Source organism: Lygodium microphyllum, chromosome 18 (genome assembly GCF_053477565.2).
Source record: "Lygodium microphyllum isolate KBCC chromosome 18, Lygodium_microphyllum_v1.1.10, whole genome shotgun sequence".
In the NCBI taxonomy this organism is placed as follows: Eukaryota; Viridiplantae; Streptophyta; class Polypodiopsida; order Schizaeales; family Lygodiaceae; genus Lygodium; species Lygodium microphyllum.
Genome location: NC_141152.1, coordinates 131,614,551 through 131,633,965, shown reverse-complemented (window position 1 = coordinate 131,633,965; position 19,415 = coordinate 131,614,551). Strand labels below are relative to the sequence as shown.

The 19,415-nt window shown below is 43.0% G+C and overlaps 1 protein-coding gene across 4 annotated transcripts in view; it reads left to right on the top strand.

Moving 5' to 3' along the window:
• Positions 1 to 1,336: 1,336 nt before the first annotated feature.
• LOC148021388 (Trimeric LpxA-like enzyme) overlaps positions 1,337 to 19,415 on the top strand; it is a 148,676-nt gene continuing 130,597 nt past the window's right edge. For 3 of the 4 annotated variants that reach the window (XM_087699248.1, XM_087699246.1, XM_087699245.1), the window contains exons 1-3: positions 1,337 to 1,650; positions 16,462 to 16,692; positions 16,862 to 17,191. In XM_087699248.1, the coding sequence (XP_087555374.1) occupies positions 1,519 to 1,650; positions 16,462 to 16,692; positions 16,862 to 17,191 (693 nt within the window). In that variant the 5' untranslated portion in view covers positions 1,337 to 1,518. The remainder of the gene's footprint in view (positions 1,651 to 16,461; positions 16,693 to 16,861; positions 17,192 to 19,415) is intronic. The other variant, XM_087699247.1, reaches the window with a different exon arrangement.

Genomic DNA, 19,415 nt, shown 5'->3' with positions numbered 1-19,415 from the left:
GCAAAGTTAGTTCTCAAATTCATTGGTAGTAACAAGGGTTCCACAAAGCCAATACCATACATGAGCTCGGTGAGCTTGAAAGCAATGCCATTGCAATTTGTGAAGGCATCACTTGAAAGCATCCTACTGCACGAGGAAGTCTACAAGGGTCTTGTTTCTTGCTCGAATGAAAATAGTATAAATTTTTTCTCCCTACACACAAGGTCGCTTAACCAAAGTTAATTAGTGGGTAAATTTTTTGGACATGCACCACCTTGTCACCGCACTATTTTAATAGAATATGCCCTAATAAGCAATGTTAACAAACTATGGAGCTTAATGGAAATGAACTAGTCTCTCAAGCTCCCATTCAAAGACTGAGTTTTTCTTCGGAGAATCATCATTGGAGCCATTATGAAAGGCAAGAAGTTGTGGAAGAGAGGATTGCCTCATGTTAGATGTGGATGTGGGGAGGATGAAACTATCTGACATTTGTTTTGGGATGATTGCATCATCATGCAAATTTGGCAAGAGGTCACCTCACACCTGGGTATGCAGGGAAGCGAGTTTGACACACTAGAAGTGCTCATGGGAATGCGTGGAGAGTGACATAGCACAAGAGACTTGAGATTGTAGAACATCAAATCCAACACCATCCAATTTATCTGGGAGGCTAAAGTGAAATTAGTATTTGAGTTAGTCTATGGGAGTGGTAGTTGGGAGGACATTGCTGACTAGAACCTTTGGTTTTGGGAATTTTAGAATAGGAAAAGTGGGACCTAGACAAGGGAATCCTAACCCTTTTGTTGATAGTGAGAGCTTTTGTCTCATGAGATTACAAAGTTTTAATGTAGTTTCAAGTTGTAATTTGCAATATTCTTTAATAAAAAATCTATTGGCATCAAGATTACCGTAAAAAGAAAGCTGATTAAGAATTGAACTCGATACTTTAAAAAAAAAGAAGATAAGCAAAACCTTGACATAAGGAGTGCCGATTGTGTAGACTATTCCATTCATAACAAGTATATTATTAATTTGTTAGAAAAAATTATAACAAATTTATTATTATTAGCCATTAGTAAAAATAACAAAAGAGGCAATTGAAAATAAAAGCTGTTGTAAGCAAAACGAAGGAGATAGAAACGACAACTTGAGCAACATTCTATAATTAACATGAGAGATATTCAGAAGAATTGATCAAACAATTGATGAAATTCTCGAATTTTTGAAATAATATATTTAGAGAAAATCCTTCAACCCTTGCAATAATCAAAGGCCATAGCCTCCCTTTGGAGGGGAATGCCAAAAATAAGAATGATTTTTGATATCATTATGAACAAAATATTCACATATTCCTCGCGACAGATTGACCGCAGCACTCGGTTTGGTTCTTGGGCGTTGTAGGCGGGGCGCCCGTGCGAGTGATGCGTTCTGCATGACTACCTTTGCCGAGTACAGCAGCAATTGAGTCTTCAATCTTTGCGCGGAGAGAGAGAGAGAGAGAGAGAGAGAGAGAGAGTAGCAGGGTGTCTGCTACAGATGGCTGTGAAGAAAGGGCCCAAAGTCTCTTCAGATGTAGCCGACGACGAAGCTCATGTACCTCTTCAAGCGGTGTTACTGGCCGACAGCTTTGCACAGAAATTCCGCCCGATAACAATGGAGCGTCCCAAGGTACTTCTTTCCTTCTTCACAATCTTCGAGGAGTCTCCCTGTCTTCTGCCAGAATTTGAACGTTTACCATAGAGATACCGCTCTTTTGATGGAGGCTGGTACTTAACGTGACACGCCTAGGGCTGCAGTACTTGCCATGTAGGCCAAAGCATGCATATAATGCATATAACGCTTTATTTCAAGTGAAATACCTGAAAGCTTAAAAGGAGGAGAAGCTTGTGCAGGCGTCATTGTCCTCCGTCTTCCTTTTTGATAGTTGTTTTAGCATTATTCAGACAGAACAACTACTGCCGTCCCTCAATGAGCAAACTTGGGTGTTTTTGCCAGACACTGATTACGAGTGCATTGATGCTGTAAGTCAACAAGGAGTAGTTTGTTGCTGGAATATATTAGTATGCTATAAAGCAGACCATTGCCTAGATATGATGCAGCTTTGATTTAAAACTTTGGTTCTGCCAGGAAATGATAATGATCATAGTTGCATTCCAACGAGTATGATTCAGATTCCACATGTTTCCATTTGTGGATTCCATTCGAGTATCAATATGGGCTGCCTTTTTGCATGAATCTTTGTGGTTTGAACTTTGTCTAGTTTTTTTAAAGAATTTACAAATCATCTACCTTGTAGCCTTCATGGCAATGGATATGGAAGCTTATATCTGTCTCACTTGCATTTGTAAGTCTAGACTCTTAAGTCTTCAGCCTTAAAGTTGGAGCATCGATATGATAATGTTCTATTTTGGGAAATGAATCATCCACTATCGACTCTTGAGCCAATTTGTGTGCAAGACTTCACAAGGTTGAATAATGAATTCTAGATTTTACTCATCTTGTTAATTAAAGTTATCAATGAATTCTAGACTTTATGTGAAAGGGTGCGGTGCATGCTGTCCACTGCTAATCCGCCTCATGAATTGTGGGGAGAGGCACTCAAAACCGCGGTTCACATTTGCAACCGCTTTCCAAACAGGTCCTTAAATAATGGCATCCCTGAGGAGGTTTGGTCTAGCAAATCGACCTCATATGACCATTTACGCATATTTGGTTGTGATGCTTTTGTGCATGTTAGAGATGAGTTGAGGAACAAACTTAACCCAAAATCCACCAAAGGCATTTTCATGGGCTATGGTGATGAGGGTGAATTTGGCTACAAAGTGTGGTTACTTAGTTCAAGGAAATTATTCGCAGCCGTAATGTTGTGTTTAATGAGGCAAAATTGCTGAAAGGTACTTTAGTGTCTAATGAAGATATGAAAAAGGTGAAATTTCAGAGTTTGTAGTCACCTATTGCTTCAGAAAATGAGCCTCATGATGTTGTACCACAGGCTTAATCTGATGATCAGCCGGTTATAATTGAGCCAGATGATGATGGACAGCAAATAGGAGCACAAGGAGGTCATGGATAGCAAGATAGACTTGCTGATTATGAAAATGTAGGTGCTGGTAATGAAAATGAAGGTGTTGTACAGCATGAACAACATACTGAAAATGGCTTATAGTAGCCAATAAATGTTGAAAATAACATATCTCCAAATGTAGACCCAATTCTTGAAAATGTTGATGATTGGGTACGCAAGTCTATATGTGTAAGAATGCAACCACATAGGTTTGAGTCCTCCTTGTATTATGTAATGCTTACAGACGAGCGTGAGCCTCTTACATACAAAGAGGCCAAGTCATACGAATTCAGCAGTAAGTGGGAGCTAGCTATGCAGGAAGAGATTAAATCTCTATATGCAAATGATACTTGTGATCTTGTGTTGTTGCCTAAATGAAGGAAGCCTCTTCAAACAAATGGGTGTACAAAGTAAAGATAGTTGATGGGAAACCCAAGTACAAGGCAAGATTGACTGCTAAAGGGTATGCACAGAAGGAAGGGATTGACTTCCAAGAGGTCTTTTCACTTGTTGTGGAGATGACCACTCTACGTATACTTTTTGCTCTCACTGCTGTATTGGACTTAGGGTTGTACCAAATGGATGTGAAAACAGCTTTCTTGTATGGTGACATTGATGAGGAAATCTACATGAAACAGTCCGAGGGCTTTGTAGCTCTTGGAAAAGAGCAGATGTTGTGAAAACTTTAACGCAGCTTGTATGGGTTGTAGTAAGCACATAGATTTAACCCCTCCTTGCATTATGTGATACTTACAGATGAGGGTGAGCCTCTTAGATACAAAGAGGCCAAGTCATGTGAGTTTAGCAGTAAGTGGAAGCTAGCTATGCTAGAAGAGATTAAATCTCTATATGCAAATGATACTTGGGATCTTGTGTCATTGCCAAAGGAAAGGAAGCCACTTCCAAACAAATGGGTGTACAAAGTAAAGACAGTTGATGGGAAACCCAAGTACAAGGCAAGGCTAGTTGCCAAAGGTTATGCACAAAAGGAAGGGATTGACTTCCAAGAGGTCTTCTTACCTGTTGTAAAGATGACCACTTTACGTGTGCTTTTTGCTCTTACTACTATTTTGGATTTAGAGCTGTATCAAATGGATGTAAAAACAACTTTCTTGCATGGTGACATTGATGAGGAAATCTACATTAAACAGCCCGAGGGCTTTGTAGTTCTTGGAAAAGAGCAAATGGTGTGTAAGCTAAAACGCAGCCTGTATGGGCTGAAACAAGCACCACAGTAGTGGTACAAAAAGTTTGACACTTTTATGCTATCTCGCGGGTTTACATGCAGCCATGCACATCATTGTTTGTACATGAAAAAGGATACAGATGGCAGCCCCATCATACTTGTTTTGTATGTGGATGATATGTTGCTAGCTAGGAAAGAAAGACTAGCTTCGATGCTCTAAAAAATCAGCTGAAATCAGCTGTCTTCATGAAAGATTTAGGGAATGCATAGCATATTTTGGGCATGAGGATTCGTAGAGATAGAGTGCAGAGATTGCTCTTTTTATCTCAAGAAAAGTACCTTGGAAAGGTACTGGACAGATTTAACATGGTTGAAGCTAAGCCTTTTGCGGTACTGTTACCTCCTTATCTTAAGGTTAGGAAAGACAACAGCCCAAATGATGACGTGGAAGCAAATGCTATGAAGGGAGTCCCTTATGCATCAGCTTGTGGCTCTCTTATGTATGCTATGGTTGCTACTCGTCCAGACATTGCTCGTGCAGTGGGAGTCGTTAGCAGTTTTATGTCAAATCCTTGCAAAACACATTGGGACGAGGAGGGGGTTCTTGACTCATACGTGACTACATATTTTCGAGTTTGAACTGGCCGATTAGAAACTTACTAGAGTATATCCCCTACGGATTTGTTTCATTTGTTGCTTGGATTTGCTGAGTAACAAACTTTCTCGTCATGAAATTTTGACTGGTTTGTCTGTGATGAAGTTACTTTGTTGAGCGTTGTGAGATTAGCTTAGATGTTAGTTGATTGGTTAGTATAGCTCTCCTGATTAAGTTTCTAAAGAAGGATTGTTGAGCTAAAATGTTTGTAAGCTCAATGCTGAATAGTGACCGCGTAAGTACTGTTAAAAAAAAAAACTCAAAATATACTTAACTCAACACACTGAAGACTTGAAAGGAAAAAAAAGAAAACAAACCCATGAAAAGAAAGAAAGAAAGAAAGAAAGAAAAACACCCCAAGAATGAAGGGTTGCAAAAAAAAAAAGAAAACCAAAAGAAGATAACCATCGCCTCTGAGGTCCTGGTAGATTGTAGGGATTTTCTTGATGGGTGGGTGCCTTGCGTCCGATGGCTTGCATCTCTTTGGGGTGGAACCTTTTAGGAAAGAGAATAAATATATATACTCTTCTGACTTTGAAAAGAAAACCACTAAAAAAAAAACTCAGGGGCGTTGGAAGTTAGGGACCACTAGGTGGTTGTTCTAGTAGAACATGGAGGATTAGCAGCTAAACCCCTAGCCTATTTGGTGTTGTAGTATTAGTTTGCCTTGTTTGGTTCTTTCTTAGGCATGGACCTTAATCGTTGAGGCTATTTTTGAAGCAATATTTCTAGTAGGAAAGTAGGGTGGCATTTTCTTGCGGAGTGGGATTACTGTTGTTTAGCGGCTCTAGAATGCTTTCTTGTTGGTCTGCTATATGCTATGGATGAAGCTAAGTTGTGCACTTTAATGGGATGAGTGTGTTAGGGGATGGCTAGGTTGTCCATATTTCCAACTCTTTAAATAACCTATTTTATTCTCTTCTCTATGTCTACCAATCTTTTATGTGTGCTTTGCGGAGCTTGTAGCAGTGTTCGTGGTAGCAGATGCTCGTGATGTTTGTTGTAGTTGTGCTTGTGGGGACGCTCGTGGCTTGGAGGCGGAGAGTATTTATTTTTCACATCACAGTTATTGGCTCATTGGCTTTGAAGCTTTCTTGGATGATGTCGCCAATGAAGCATTACTTGAAGACCGCAACAGTTCCTGGTGTGTTAGTTTGTGGGAGCTTACTAAAGCTAGTGAGGGAGGAAGGATAATTGCTTACTTTGAGCTATTTTTACATTATTTTTAATGCAAACTGAAGGGCTTTTGCTCTATATTATACACTATTTTTTTAAAATTTAATAAAATATAAGATTATAAAGCCGTATTTGGGTTATGTTGAGGTGGAATTAGAAATTGAGAGTCGGGATATTTTTAATGAAAAATTTAGGGAGTCGTCTGACAACACCTGTCTCCTGCAAATTGCCTCGTTTCTAGCCTCTACAGTCAGCGTTTACTGTATTAATTGCTCCTACGACTTGCATTTTGTCTCTGAGAGTTTGAGTTTTTAATTTCTACATTATTTGCATTCCCTTCTTGCTTGTGTTCAGTAGTTTATTTCAGCATTCTTTCATGCTTCCATTGCTGCATCCACTTCTGACATTTTTAATGGTGATTTATGCATTTATTGCTGGCCAACCTGATGTAGTTATTGCATTAGTCTTGGCCTATTTATTCAGGCTCCTCCTCCACATTCATTCATTCATCACTTGCAAATCTAGTGCATGTTGTATGGAGAGAGGGAGCCGATGCTAGCGCCCATGTAGCCAATGACTCACTGTTGTATGTGACTGTCTAGTGTTCGGTATATGGATTCCATTGCTAGAGTACTTCTCTAAGTTCTCCTTTGCAGTGTTATTGCATTTTCTCTTTTCTCTTTCTTTTGCCTTCTGTTTAGCAGTCTATTTTAACATTCTTTCATGTTTCCATTGTTGCATCCGCTCGAGCAACTCCTCTTGTACATCTGGTTGCATGCTTATGTGGAAAGCATGTGAGAGCATCCGATCCAGGCCATCTATCCAGGTCATTAAGGATGGCTAATCCATGTGTGTCTCCCAAGGCTAGGAGGTGGTCAATATAATCTATGCACTCAGCTCTGTCTTGTGATGTCCGCCAGCTGAGCCCCATCTTCTCTGGTGCTTTCTCTTTGTACATGTGGTCCTCACTCTCGAAGAGGGAAACTTGTCTTTGTGTGCCAGCATTGAAGTCCCTAGTCAACATGACATTTTCAATATTGGAATAATGCATAATATTCTCATATAGTGTTCGATATGGTGACTCGAATTTGTTATAGCAAAGTAGCACATTGCCATTTACATATCTTGAGGGCAATTTGTACGTATCCGAATCCACATGAAGTAGGCCTCCTCATCTCTTCGCACAACCTGTACTATACGTTGTAGCTCTTTCCTACATAGCACAACTACTCATCGTCCCCCCTCATGATCGGGCTCTAGGGCGGCATGCAGTCTCCCATCTATAATGTCTCACCTTTGACAAATGTATGCTTGCACTTTGGTTTGTCTTTGTACACATGATGATGTCCTTGTCAGTCAATGTTACATTAATAAGGTAAATTATGGGAGACAGGTGCGAGGGATGTCCGGGGGCCTTGGACGCCCGAATGGGGTCTAGGGGAGCCTAGAGAGTTAGAGAGTCCGAGAATAGTAGGACTCACCTGAAGTGGACGGTTGGCAGAGGAAACGAGAAGGGAGGTGCCAGCAACTATCTAGGCGAGGTTGGGAGGAGAAACGAATGTCTCGTGCCACTGATTTGGAAAGAGGAGTCAGTCCGCCATCGCGAGTGATTCTGCTCTTCGTCTGACGGGTTACCACGTATCACTAGTATCAGAGTCGCCGGGTCCTGCTTTAGTTGTCTCCCATGAAAGCTTTCGATTGTCCTCACGTGAAGGCATTCTCCGGCGCCCATACGTTACACGTCACATGGGTACCAAATTCGAGTAGTCTTCACCGGCTCCCACACGTCACACGTCATACGGGTATCGGACGAGAAGATGGCGCCCACACGTCACACGGGTACCAGATTTGAGAAGACGGCGCCCACATGTCACACATCACACTGGCCCGTATCCCTTCATACACGATTGAATTTATGTAGCGCAGTCGAACGGCAGTAGCAATCGAACGGCAGTAAAAACCCGTCACCAGCCTGAGGAAGCCAGTCAGATGAATCTCACACGTAACAGGGGTATAGCTGGTTCATGTGACCCGTTGGGGAGGGGGTGTGTTTAGGCCCTTCCTTATTCGGTGTTCCTGCCAATAAGCTTTATTGTCAACGTGACTGGCTCAGTTTGGGAAAGACGAACTATTCCTCACTCTTCGGGGTTATTACTAAAAGTCATCAACAACTGCCCTATCATTATAACCAGGGAAGTACTTCACTTTGTACGCAAATTTCTTATATTTGCTTTCCAATTCCAGTGTATTAATAGAGGGGAAAGGGAGAGAGGGAGTAATTGAGGGTTCTAGGCAGTTCTATTGGCCTGGAATGAATAAGGACGTCCTTGACTATGTGGTCAAATGTAATAAATGCCAGGTTAATAAAGCTGAAAGATTGAAAATGGGAGGACTTCTCCACCCATTAGAGATTCCTTCGGGAAAATGGGAGAGTATCTCCATGGACTTTATTGTTGCATTACCCAGAACACAAAGAGGGCACGACTCTGTGTGGGTGATTGTGGATAGGTTAACCAAAATGGCTAGGTTTATTCCAACTTCAACTGATGTTAAAACACCAGAATTGGCTAGATTGTTCATAGAGAACATATACCGATTGTATGGCCTTCCGGCAAATATAGTTTCTGATCGGGATAGAAAATTTAATAGTCAATTTTGGTGTGTTGTATTTAGGAAGTTGGATACTAAACTTAGCATGAGTACGGCGGACCACCCGCAAACTGATGGGCAAACTGAAAGGGTTAACCAAATCCTTGAAGATATGCTGAGGGCATACGTAAGTAAAAGGCAAACTAATTGGGAAGAGTATCTACTGATAGTAGAGTTTGCATATAATAGTGCCAAGCACTCTTTCCACTGGATATAGTCCATTTATGTTAATGTATGGGTTTCAGCCCAGAGCTCCTCATGCAGTAGGACTGCATAAGGAAAAGGTTCAGGCAGCCAAGGATTTTTTGGAGGATATGAATAGTATGTTAAAATTTGCTCAAGAAAATATTAAGAAAGCTCAAAATCGAGCTAGAGCATATGCAGATCCTCATTGAAGAGACATCTCCTTTGAAGAAGGAGAATTGGTCTATCTTAAGGTGCCTGAACAAACTAAAACCATGAAAAGGAGACAATGTCCAAAGCTTTCACCCAGGTATTGTGGTCCTTTCACAATACTTAAAAAGGTGGGAGAACAGGCTTACAAGCTCCAACTACCTGTTGGTAGTAAAATACATCCAGTTTTTCATGTAAGTAAGCTAAGGAAGAAGCTGGGTGATTTGGATAATCTAATCTTAAATGATAACATTGAGGAGCTATTAGATGACCGATCTAATCCACATGAATCAGAAAGAATATTAAATGTTCGTAACAGACGAACTAGGAATACTATTTATCAAGAATGTTTGGTTAAGTGGAAAGATTGTTCAGAAGAAAGCTCAACATGGGATCGAGTAAGTACCCTAAGGAAAAGGTTTCCCAATTTACAGTTGGACCTTCCAAGTATCGTTTTCGAGGATGAAACCGATTCTTAAGGGGAAGGAAATGTTATATTAATAAGGTAAATTATGGGAGACAGGCGCGAGGGATGACTGTCCGGGGGCCTTGGGCGCCCGAACGGGTCTAGGGGAGCCTAGAGAGTTAGAGAGTCCGAGAATAGTAGGACTCACCTGAAGTGGACGGCTGGTAGAGGAAACGAGAAGGGAGGCGCCAGCAACTATCTAGGCGAGGTTGGGAGGAGAAACGAATGTCTCGTGCCAGTGATTTGGAAAGAGGAGTCAATCCGCCATGGCGAGTGATTCTGCTCTTCGTCTGATGGGTTACCACATATCAGTCAAGGTCTCCTGGAATAGCCCTACATTCATCCTCATGGCTCCATTACAGTTTCACATCGCTAACTTCAAGTGTGTCTCCTAGGCCGTGTCCTGTCATTGGCAGCTATTTGTGATAATGATGTGCTTGTCTGTGTATACTGTCCATTTGCTCGCTTTGTGGGCCTCCATAATTTGTGACATGCACTCCTTGCAATGGGCTACGTGGGTAGGTGTGAGATCATCCTCACAGTAGGCTTTTTCTCTTTGAGAGCTTCCTGTTGGAGAGGAAGGCTCGTCGCGACTCCAAACCAGCAAATTTAATGCTAAGGGGTGGCCCTTTTCTAGATCCTCCCCTCTGCGCCATGGGTTTTCCACAATGGAGGGGTCCTGGACTCCCATTTTTCCACATATGCTCTTGGGATCTTCTAGAGGTTTGTCTCCTTTCCACATGACCACCTGGATGTTCAAGGCTCTAATTTTTCTTTTCTCCTCCTCTTCGAGTGCTGCGTTCATGAGCTCTGCCTTCTTTATTGGTGACTTCTTTGCCACTTCAATCTGTTTGGATTTTTAGCTGCTTGTGCTTGTGCTTGTGCTTGTTTCACTATGGTCGCCCATGTATGAATCTCCTTCATCATGTGTCTTCAGTTCATCTGTTCTAGTTTGCTCATTGTTGGGCACGGCTTTAGTAATTTTCCCTTCCTCTTTAAGGACGTCAAGATGGTTTTGATATTGGGTGGTCTCATGTCGGAGTTCTTCAATCACCTTATTTCTCTGTGGGAGAGAGGCTTCAATGTTAGCCTTTCAAGAGGCGAAGTGTGCTATAATCTCCTCATTCTTGTAGCTTTCTAGCCATCTTCTCCCTAATTTGTTGTACACCCTCATTGCACATTGCTGCCATAATCTCTTTGATATTTCCCATACCCTAATCCTGCATTTTTCACACGTCTTAGAGCACGTCTAAGCCTTTCTTCATGTGAGAATGTCACCTTGTCGTTGCTGCTCCGAATAACCATTCTCGCTCTTCTCCCCTCGTGCAGTTGTTCGACATTGAGGATATCCGGCTCTTCTTGGGGGACTCCATCATATCTTTATGAATTGGTTGCTGCCTGTTTTCTCAAGGGAAATCACAAGAATGCCATGGTCGGGTAGGGTGTGCTCAGACAAGTTTAGGTACACAATGGATTGTTTTCAAATGCACAGCTGGTTGTGAGCTTCATGCATTATTTCAAGGGGCTATGCAATGGCTGTGGGGGTGGGGAAATGTGTTGGGATTGGGTAGAGAAGAGTGGGATTGAAACAAGTAGTGCACAGAGAGACAAAGATGATGGTGTGATTGTGATAACAGGGGGTTGGTAGGGCTGAGTAAGTGGTGGGGCATGAGCAAGGAGAGGTGGGCTGAGGAAGTGCAAGGGGAGTCCAAGACAATCAAGGCGAGGTTTGGAAGGGCGGTTCCAGTTGAAGGCGGGTCGGTTTTGATGGGGGGTAGGTCTAACAGGGCAGGTCGGGTCCAGTGGGTCGGGCAAAGTGGGGCGAGGCTGAGATGGGGTTGAGAGAGAGAGAGAGAGAGAGAGAGAGAGAGAGAGAGAGAGAGAGAACAAGACAATGAGCAAGAGTGGGTAGGAGTCCCATACTATGGGCAGGTCGGGTCCACTGGGTCGAGAGCTGAAGGTTGGGGTCGGGTCCTAGCTAAGGGCAGGAAGTGGAGGGGGGTGGCGGGGTAGAAGGTAGGGCAAAGTGGGGCGAGGCTGAGATGGGGTTGAGAGAGAGAGAGAGAGAGAGAGAGAGAGAGAGAGAGAGAGAGAGAGAAAACAAGACAATGAGCAAGAGTGGGTAGGAGTCCCATACTATGGGACTCAAAAGATGCAAGTATTGAAATGATAGAATGAAAGTACAATAGGTCTTTAGTTAGACCTATCCCTAACTCAACTACAGTTAATTGAACTCTAGAGTCTGGTGTCACTACTTTTAAAGTCCTAAATACATAATACTTTGACAGTTAAAAGTATCCACACCACACAAATTATAGTTGGCATTGCCTCTAATTGACCAATTCTAATGTCCCTTTGTAGTGCCAAAGTGATGATGTACAAGGAGTGAATCAATCACCAAAAGGTAGTAATTTTCGAAATTCCTCAAACTTTTCACATGGTAGTTGTTGAGAAACCCTTCACCCTTCACCTGCAGTTTGCATTTTTGCGTTTCTCCGTTTGGTGTTTAGGGTTTCAGCCCCAAAAAGGTGCGCCACCTTAGACTGATTGTGCCTATTTATAGGCCACTCTCTCACTCATTCTTCACGGCTGATTCATTCAGTCCGTCACCACTTCTCTCCAGCCTCTCCATTGCCCTCACACCCCTTTAGGAGGACATTGTGGTTTGTGGTTCGTGGGTGTCTTCATCATGTTCCTTGTGCTACGACACCCTTGTTCCCTTGTATCACATTTACTTAATGACTCAAAGCTTCATCATTCCATTCATCAGAGTTTCTTCTCTCTTCTCTTCTCTTCTCCATGTTTGCCGAGTTCACTCTGTGTTCTTCCCCGCAAACCCTAATGTCTCATTGATACGTCATCTTTTGACATGGTATCAAAGCTGAATATTCTCAAATAACGGCAAAGATCCTCCACTCTAGTGATGGCAAAGACCGGTGGCAGGTTTGGCATCCACTTCTCTTCTTCTTCCGCTGCATCAAAATCTCGTTTTTAGAGGTTTCAGGTGATTTTAGCTTGCTGCCCATACCCCTTTTGTGGAGGACATCGCAGTCTTAGCTGTCCCTTGCCGTCATCTACAATCTGCGTCTACATTCTGGCGCTTGTTTTCAGGCTTCCACCCGCAGTTTGCAGCTGTTTACAGCAGAGCGATTGTTGCTGATCACTCTCCATTCAGAAAACAATCTCGTTTTTGCAGATTTTAGGTATTTCAGCTTGCTGCCCACACCTAGGACGCGGAGGACATCGCGGTCAAAGCTGGCCATTGTTGTCTGCAACAGTCTGGTGGCTGTTTCCAGCCTATCACACACTGTTCGGAGCTTATTTTAGCATGCTGACTGCTACTGTTGGTGTTTCCTGCGTTTTTAGTATTTCTCTCTCCTCACCTGCGTTTTTCTACTGGTTGCAACCTCTTACTGCTGGAAGCATCCTCCTTCCATTAGCAGCTCACTTCGAGCCCTTCCACTGCCCTCTCACCGCTTGCGGCTGACATTGCAGTTTGTGCTTCGCACTGCCCTCATACCCCTTGAGGCGGACATTGTGGTTCGTTGTTTGTGGCTGACCATTTGATTTCTCTATCATTTTTGTTGCACATTGGGAGATATCCTTTTTCGCCCTTCTACCTCTTCCTTCTTCAGTGAGGCATACTGGTACCCATGGCTTCTTTACCAATAGATGACCAAACTACTAGGTGCTCCTCCTATTGCGGCATAAATGGTCATTTCACCGAAAATTGCCAACTTGGACCTTTGCTTCCCCCACCTCCCCCCCCCGCGGAGTATATGCGTCTTCCACCAGGCACTCCTTTCTGGGCCACAAAGATCGTTCTGCATCGGCTATCAGAGTACTATGCTCAAGGCAATAAAACGCATCCGATACGCACTAAGTCCTTTCGAGTACATGGAGGATCGATTGGTGCTACGACCTCCTGGAGATTGTCGCAATGCCAACGACAGTCTTCTTCCACCTATTTTCGGGTACAGTGGCTGCCACGGCCCACGGTTCTACAGTTTGCTCCATCGAGAGACAACGATTGTTTGATACCATCCCCTCTTCAGTCCACTCCTTCGAGAGACAATGGCTGCTCGACTCCTTTCTCTCTTTCGGATTCCCGGTCCGCTCCATGGAGAAGCAGCGACTGTTGCCCACTCATTGCTCAGTCTAAGCCCCACCCTTCACCCTTGCCTACTCAGGTTCGAGAGGCCGCCTCTATGAGTTCTTAGCCACCCCCTAGATACCTTCTTCGGCACGACCGGCAGCACATCCTTCATCCTCAGACATTTCGGAGTCCGTGATCCATGAGTTTTTGGATTCCCTATCTACTTTGCCCTCCGAGGGGGCATCTACATCTACTGTGACTTGAGAGGGGATTCCCATTCCTCTAGTTTCAAAGGGGGTCCCCACCCGCTGCTCAATCTTTCTCACACCCTAGCGAAGGCCTTTTACCCTCTTCTTCTACCCTTGGATGGGTTGGTCATCTCACCTATTGATACCCAGGATCTCGAGGATCTACCTAGATTAGGGCCTTGGAGGTTCAGCCGCGACTTGGTGACGACGACTTCGTATTCCTTCTTGCATGGATGCATGGATCTAGTGGCTTCTCCCGAGGCTGAGTTTCGGGTTCTCCAATTCACTCTGTCTACTGTTCTTTCCTGTAGGTTACCTTTTTGGTGGAAATCTTGGACCTTAGGGATCCTCTAGAGTCTACATCTTCTTCCTCCTCTTCTTCTTGCCTTGGTTACTTGGTCAGCATGGAGCCAACTCCCAAGATCGAGTATGGGCATATCCTTATGGTTCTCGGCACCACACAAAGTCCGACATTTCTCGTATGCATTGCATGTTTTCATCATCTTTGTACTAGGGTGCTTGGGCAAGTGAACAATTTCCCCATGAGGGACACTGCCCAAGTGGCACCTGCTGCATGAGCATTCTTCAGCATGTAGCATTGCATCTTCACCTCACTCTTCGCTTGTTCCCGTTTTTAGCCCTGAGAGGGGATGTTGAGAAACCCTTCACCCTTCACTCGCAGTTTGCGTTTTTGCGTTTGTGCGTTTTGCATTTAGGGTTACGTCATCTTTTGACAGTAGTGCCTTGGTGAAACTATCTGCAACATTCTCTTGTGTAGGGATGCAGATCAAGCTAATCTCCCTTAAATTTGATCTCTCCTTGACATAGTGATGATGTGTCTCAATGTGTTTTGTATGAGCATGAAACATTGGATTCCGTGCTACTGCAATAGCACTCTGATTATCAGAAAGAATAGGAGTGGGTCCCTCCAAATGAACATGAAGATCATCCAATACATGGTGCAATCAAACACAATCAACTAATCGCTTTGAAAGCTGCCTTGCACTCAGCTTCACAAGATGAGATAGCCATGGTAGGTTGCTTCTTAGTCAGCCAAGAAATGCATGACAGGCCTAGAACGAAACAATGTCTACTCGTAGACTGCCTTGTGTTGTGATCACCAGCCTAATTTGAATCATTGTAAGTATGCATTTGCAAGTCTCCCCCTTGGAAAAGAGCAAACCATATGATAGTGTTCCTTGCAAATAGCAAAAAATGTGCTTAATAGCTAGTCTTAGTCCAAGCTATGGCATGCTTGGTACGGCCACCTCAAGTGCGAATACCTTAGGAAGGTAGCTCGTTACCAGCTTATGCATGGATTGCTAAATACTAGGGTGAGCGTCTGCCGTGTGTATCTTGCATCCGTGGTAAATAGCATAGAGATGTGATTCCCAGCAAGGCTTTGAGACGGGCAAAGGAAACCTTGGAGCTTGTTCTTTAATTTATATTGATTGTGGATGATTACTATAGGATGACATGGGCATATTTTTTGGCATTAAAATCAGAAGCTTTCTTACACATTAAGGATTGACTCATCTTCAAGGAAAACTGTAGGCTGGAAGCTTAAAGACAATGAGATCTGACAAGGGGAGTCTTTAATCTATATTGATTGTGGATGATTACTGCAGGATGACATGGGCATATTTTTTGGCATTAAAATTAGAAGCTTTCTCACACTTTAAGGATTGAATCATCTTCGAGGAAAACTATAGGCAGGAAGCTTAAGACGATGAGATCTGACAAGGGTGGAGAGTTTGTCTCCAATGAATTAGCACATCCAAATCAGCAGCTCAACGCTGGTCCTAGTGTCTGCTCCCCTTCCGGCTACGATGCTGTGCAGCTGATCATGATGCAAGTTTCAATTTGGCTGCCTTATCTAAAAGCTGTCGGTGAGCTGAAGCAGCAGGTCACCAGCCTGAAAATGTTGCAGTGAAGGCCATGAACAGCAGGCTGGAGATGTCCCAGCAGTAGCAGCAGGTCGCCAGGTAGGAGAGGATGTGAGCAACATGTGGAGGCTGCCACTCAAGGTTGGGCAGCAGGGTGATCAGAGGAGGTAGAGATGATGGCGATGAGTGCCGATGGCAAAATGCAAGGTTGCAGGGTGTGATGATGTTGGAACCAGGATGGAAATAGTGGTTAGGCATTTTCACTCTTTTATTAAACTCTTTTAGTCATTGGTCCCACTGAAAACTCGTGTTTTGTATATCATTTTGTTTTGATGTGTTTCGGGGTTGTATGAGAGCCGAATGGATTAATCAGAAATATGAGATTAAATTTAGGGCTGATTCTGATTAGGGCAACACATCACACATGTTTCATCCAACGCCATCCTTTTTTAGAGTTATGTTTTAGCTAATTGTATAGAGCGTCATGGCAAGTGGGGAGGTTGATATATAGGGGCACTATGGTGTACTTGTTTTGTTCATGCACATGGTCTCTTTCCCTTTTCTAAACCTGGTTTTGAGTTGAAGGTACACAATTTAGTGAGTTTGGTTGTAGCTTCAATTCCAAGCATGAATGTACTTGAGCAATTATTTTTAATGCAGGTTTTGTTACCACTTGTGAACATACCAATGATTGATTATACACTTGAATGGTTAGCGTCTGTGGGTGTGGAAGAGGTTTTTGTGTTCTGCTGTGCACATGCCAAGCAAGTTACGAGTTATCTTGAAAAATCGGATTGGCGTTTACAGCCCAATTTCAAAATTCTTCCGATCGAGTCCCATGACTGTGTCAGTGTGGGTGATGCCTTGCGCTTGATTGAGCAACGCAATGTGGTATGTTAATCAAGGCTATAAATCTGCACCTGTGTCTGTTTCAGTAGATGAATTTCTGTTGTTATACTTTGTCAGGATAACTGTAATTTCTAGGGGTTCCCCCTATTTTTCAGCTATTCTAACTCTATTATTGTAAAGACTAATGGCTTTAAATGTAACATTGGTGAAGGTACGGGGTGACTTTGTACTCATTAGTGGTGATACTGTAAGCAACATGTCACTAAAAGAGGTTCTAAAGGAGCACAAGGAGCGGAGAAAAAGTGACAAACTTGCTGTCATGACAATGGTTGTAAAGCAATCAAAGCCTTCTTCAGTAACACATCAAACCAGAATGGGGAATGATGAGCTATTGCTAGGAATAGATCCACAAACTAAGCAATTGGTATACTATGATGATGGTCATTCAGGGAACTTGCAACGCAGCTGCGCAAGGCAGGTTGTTCTAGACAGAACCATATATTTTGACAGGTCATCAGTTTGCCTATGCAATGATTTACAGGTACTGTCTTTCTTGTGTTGTAACTTTGTAGTCATGGTTTTTTAAATGCTGAATATATTATTTCAGTATTCATGGTCTGTGTGGTCTGTACAATTACCATCTTAGTAGTGTCAATGTAAATTAGCACAGGGCTTCAGTGCTGGTGTAAGGGCTTGAAATCAGGCCTTGCTGGATCTTAGGTGTTCCATCAAAATTACAGCATGTATTGTGGAATGACTGTCCAGCTCCTTCTAAAGCCTTGTGCAGATCAATGAGAAAGTGGGCGTTATCAAGAAGATGTTTGCTAAAGAAAGTGCATTAAGATCAAAGTTTTCATAAGGCTCGTTAAACAGTCTCAAAACTCAAACGCACAAGAGTGCCTCAAGTGTCCTGTTAGCAACCCCATAAACTTTGGTTGGTTCCACTTCTATAAATAGAGTGCATGCTAAGCCACTCACATCGCTCTCAAGTGAGTCTTTAGTTGTTGATGTTCTCTATCGTTATGCTCCAGCACCTCCTCAACACTCTCTAGCTACTGCCATCACCATCCATAGTTGGCAAACTGTTGTGTTTGCTGTCCACTCAAGCCAACGTGCTGCCAATCAGCTCTTTGAGGATGTTTTCTGCTTCATTTCAATCATTCTGGTGCCACCCTGCCTGTGCATTCCCTCCAACCTATCTCCATATAGACACCAAACCAACAATTTTCATCAAGGTCTTTATGTGTCTATCTCAGTGTCTCTGCTTGTGCTTCTCTAGTTTATCATTGTAAAATTAGTAGTCCTATTCCTATTAACGCATAAGTGTATCATTTGGCTTCTCTCTAGTGTGGGGAACTCTCTAGAATGACTGTTGCCCTATTTAGGACTGCCGGGAAGTTGTCATCTGCTCCTGAGGAGCCTAAAGAATGCAGTCGCCAGTCCCAGGAGAGGTCAATTCTGCTATTGCTTGCCTTTAGCTGCTGTTGCCTGGCCCAAATGGGTCTCCACTGCTGCATAAACTGATCAGCAACCTCTCTTCTCTTTCTCATTATCACTCCAGATCTCTCTTCTCTCTTCTCTCTCTCTCTCTCTCTCCCCCCCCCCCCCCCCCCCCTCCCACACACAACCTGAATCCACTGAATGAGCCTCTCCAGTCCTCAAATAGCCTTCTCCCCCATTCCGTGGGCATTTTTGCCAAGTGGCAGCTTTCAAATCCAATTTTCCAGCAATTTTCTAGCCATTTAAATAATTTGAAAATTAATTAATTCTTGAAATTAATTTCAGCCCTTTTGACCTTGCTCCAAATTGAATGTGCCTATCCAGAATTTAATTGGCTAGGCTATTTGCGACCTTAATTGACCCATGGGCAGACATTAATTAATTAATTAATTTGTAGTCCCTAGTGTCACCATTTACACTTATAGGCCAATTAATTGTCCTAGGAACAAACTGATACCGGTTGTAACGGAGAACCCAATTGGCATAAGTTGTTGCAACTTTTGCCTTTGATACCACTATCTTGTTGGGGTCCTTGGCTTGTTACATGAAATATCTGCTATGTGCGTCACATGTGTATCTCAACATTGCACATTTGATTATTAAATTAATAAAACGTCTTAGCATAAGTGAAACATAAAAAAATTTCATGTTCTCGTGACACAAACCGTAGTATATCCTCATAGAGTGGCATGTAAGAGACTCCTTTGCTGCATCTCCTCAATGTGCATACCTTTTGCATACTCCGATCTATAGGTATCATGCCTCAGTATCTCTATGCATGACATGTGGTCGATCACGAAGCTCCTTCCTAGATACTATGGCTAGTCCTTTGGATCCTTTGAATCCCCCTATTGTGCATGATTGAGGGCGAAAAAATAACTCCCATCTATATCCACCTACCTTTGGTAAATGCCTACTATTGCATTGGTGTGTCGTAGTATACTAGCAATATGTCATTTGCATCTATTTTTGCTCCAAGTGCTTTTTCATCTTCTTGGGGTGTGCCCTTATTGGTCCACACTACACGCACTCGTAAAGTGCGCCCTCTATGATTTGCCTCCTCTTCAAGAGTGACATTCATCACCTCCACTTTATGGATGGGTGCCGTTTTTTGATTTTAAGTATGTCGATCCATGGCATGGTTTCCTTCACTTGTGCTTGTGTTTTTTCTGTCACTTCGGCCCATGAGTTAATTTCTTTTTTCACGTGGACATGGATCTCTTGAATTTCATCTTGTACCTTGGGAGTGATCTCCCCCTCCTCTC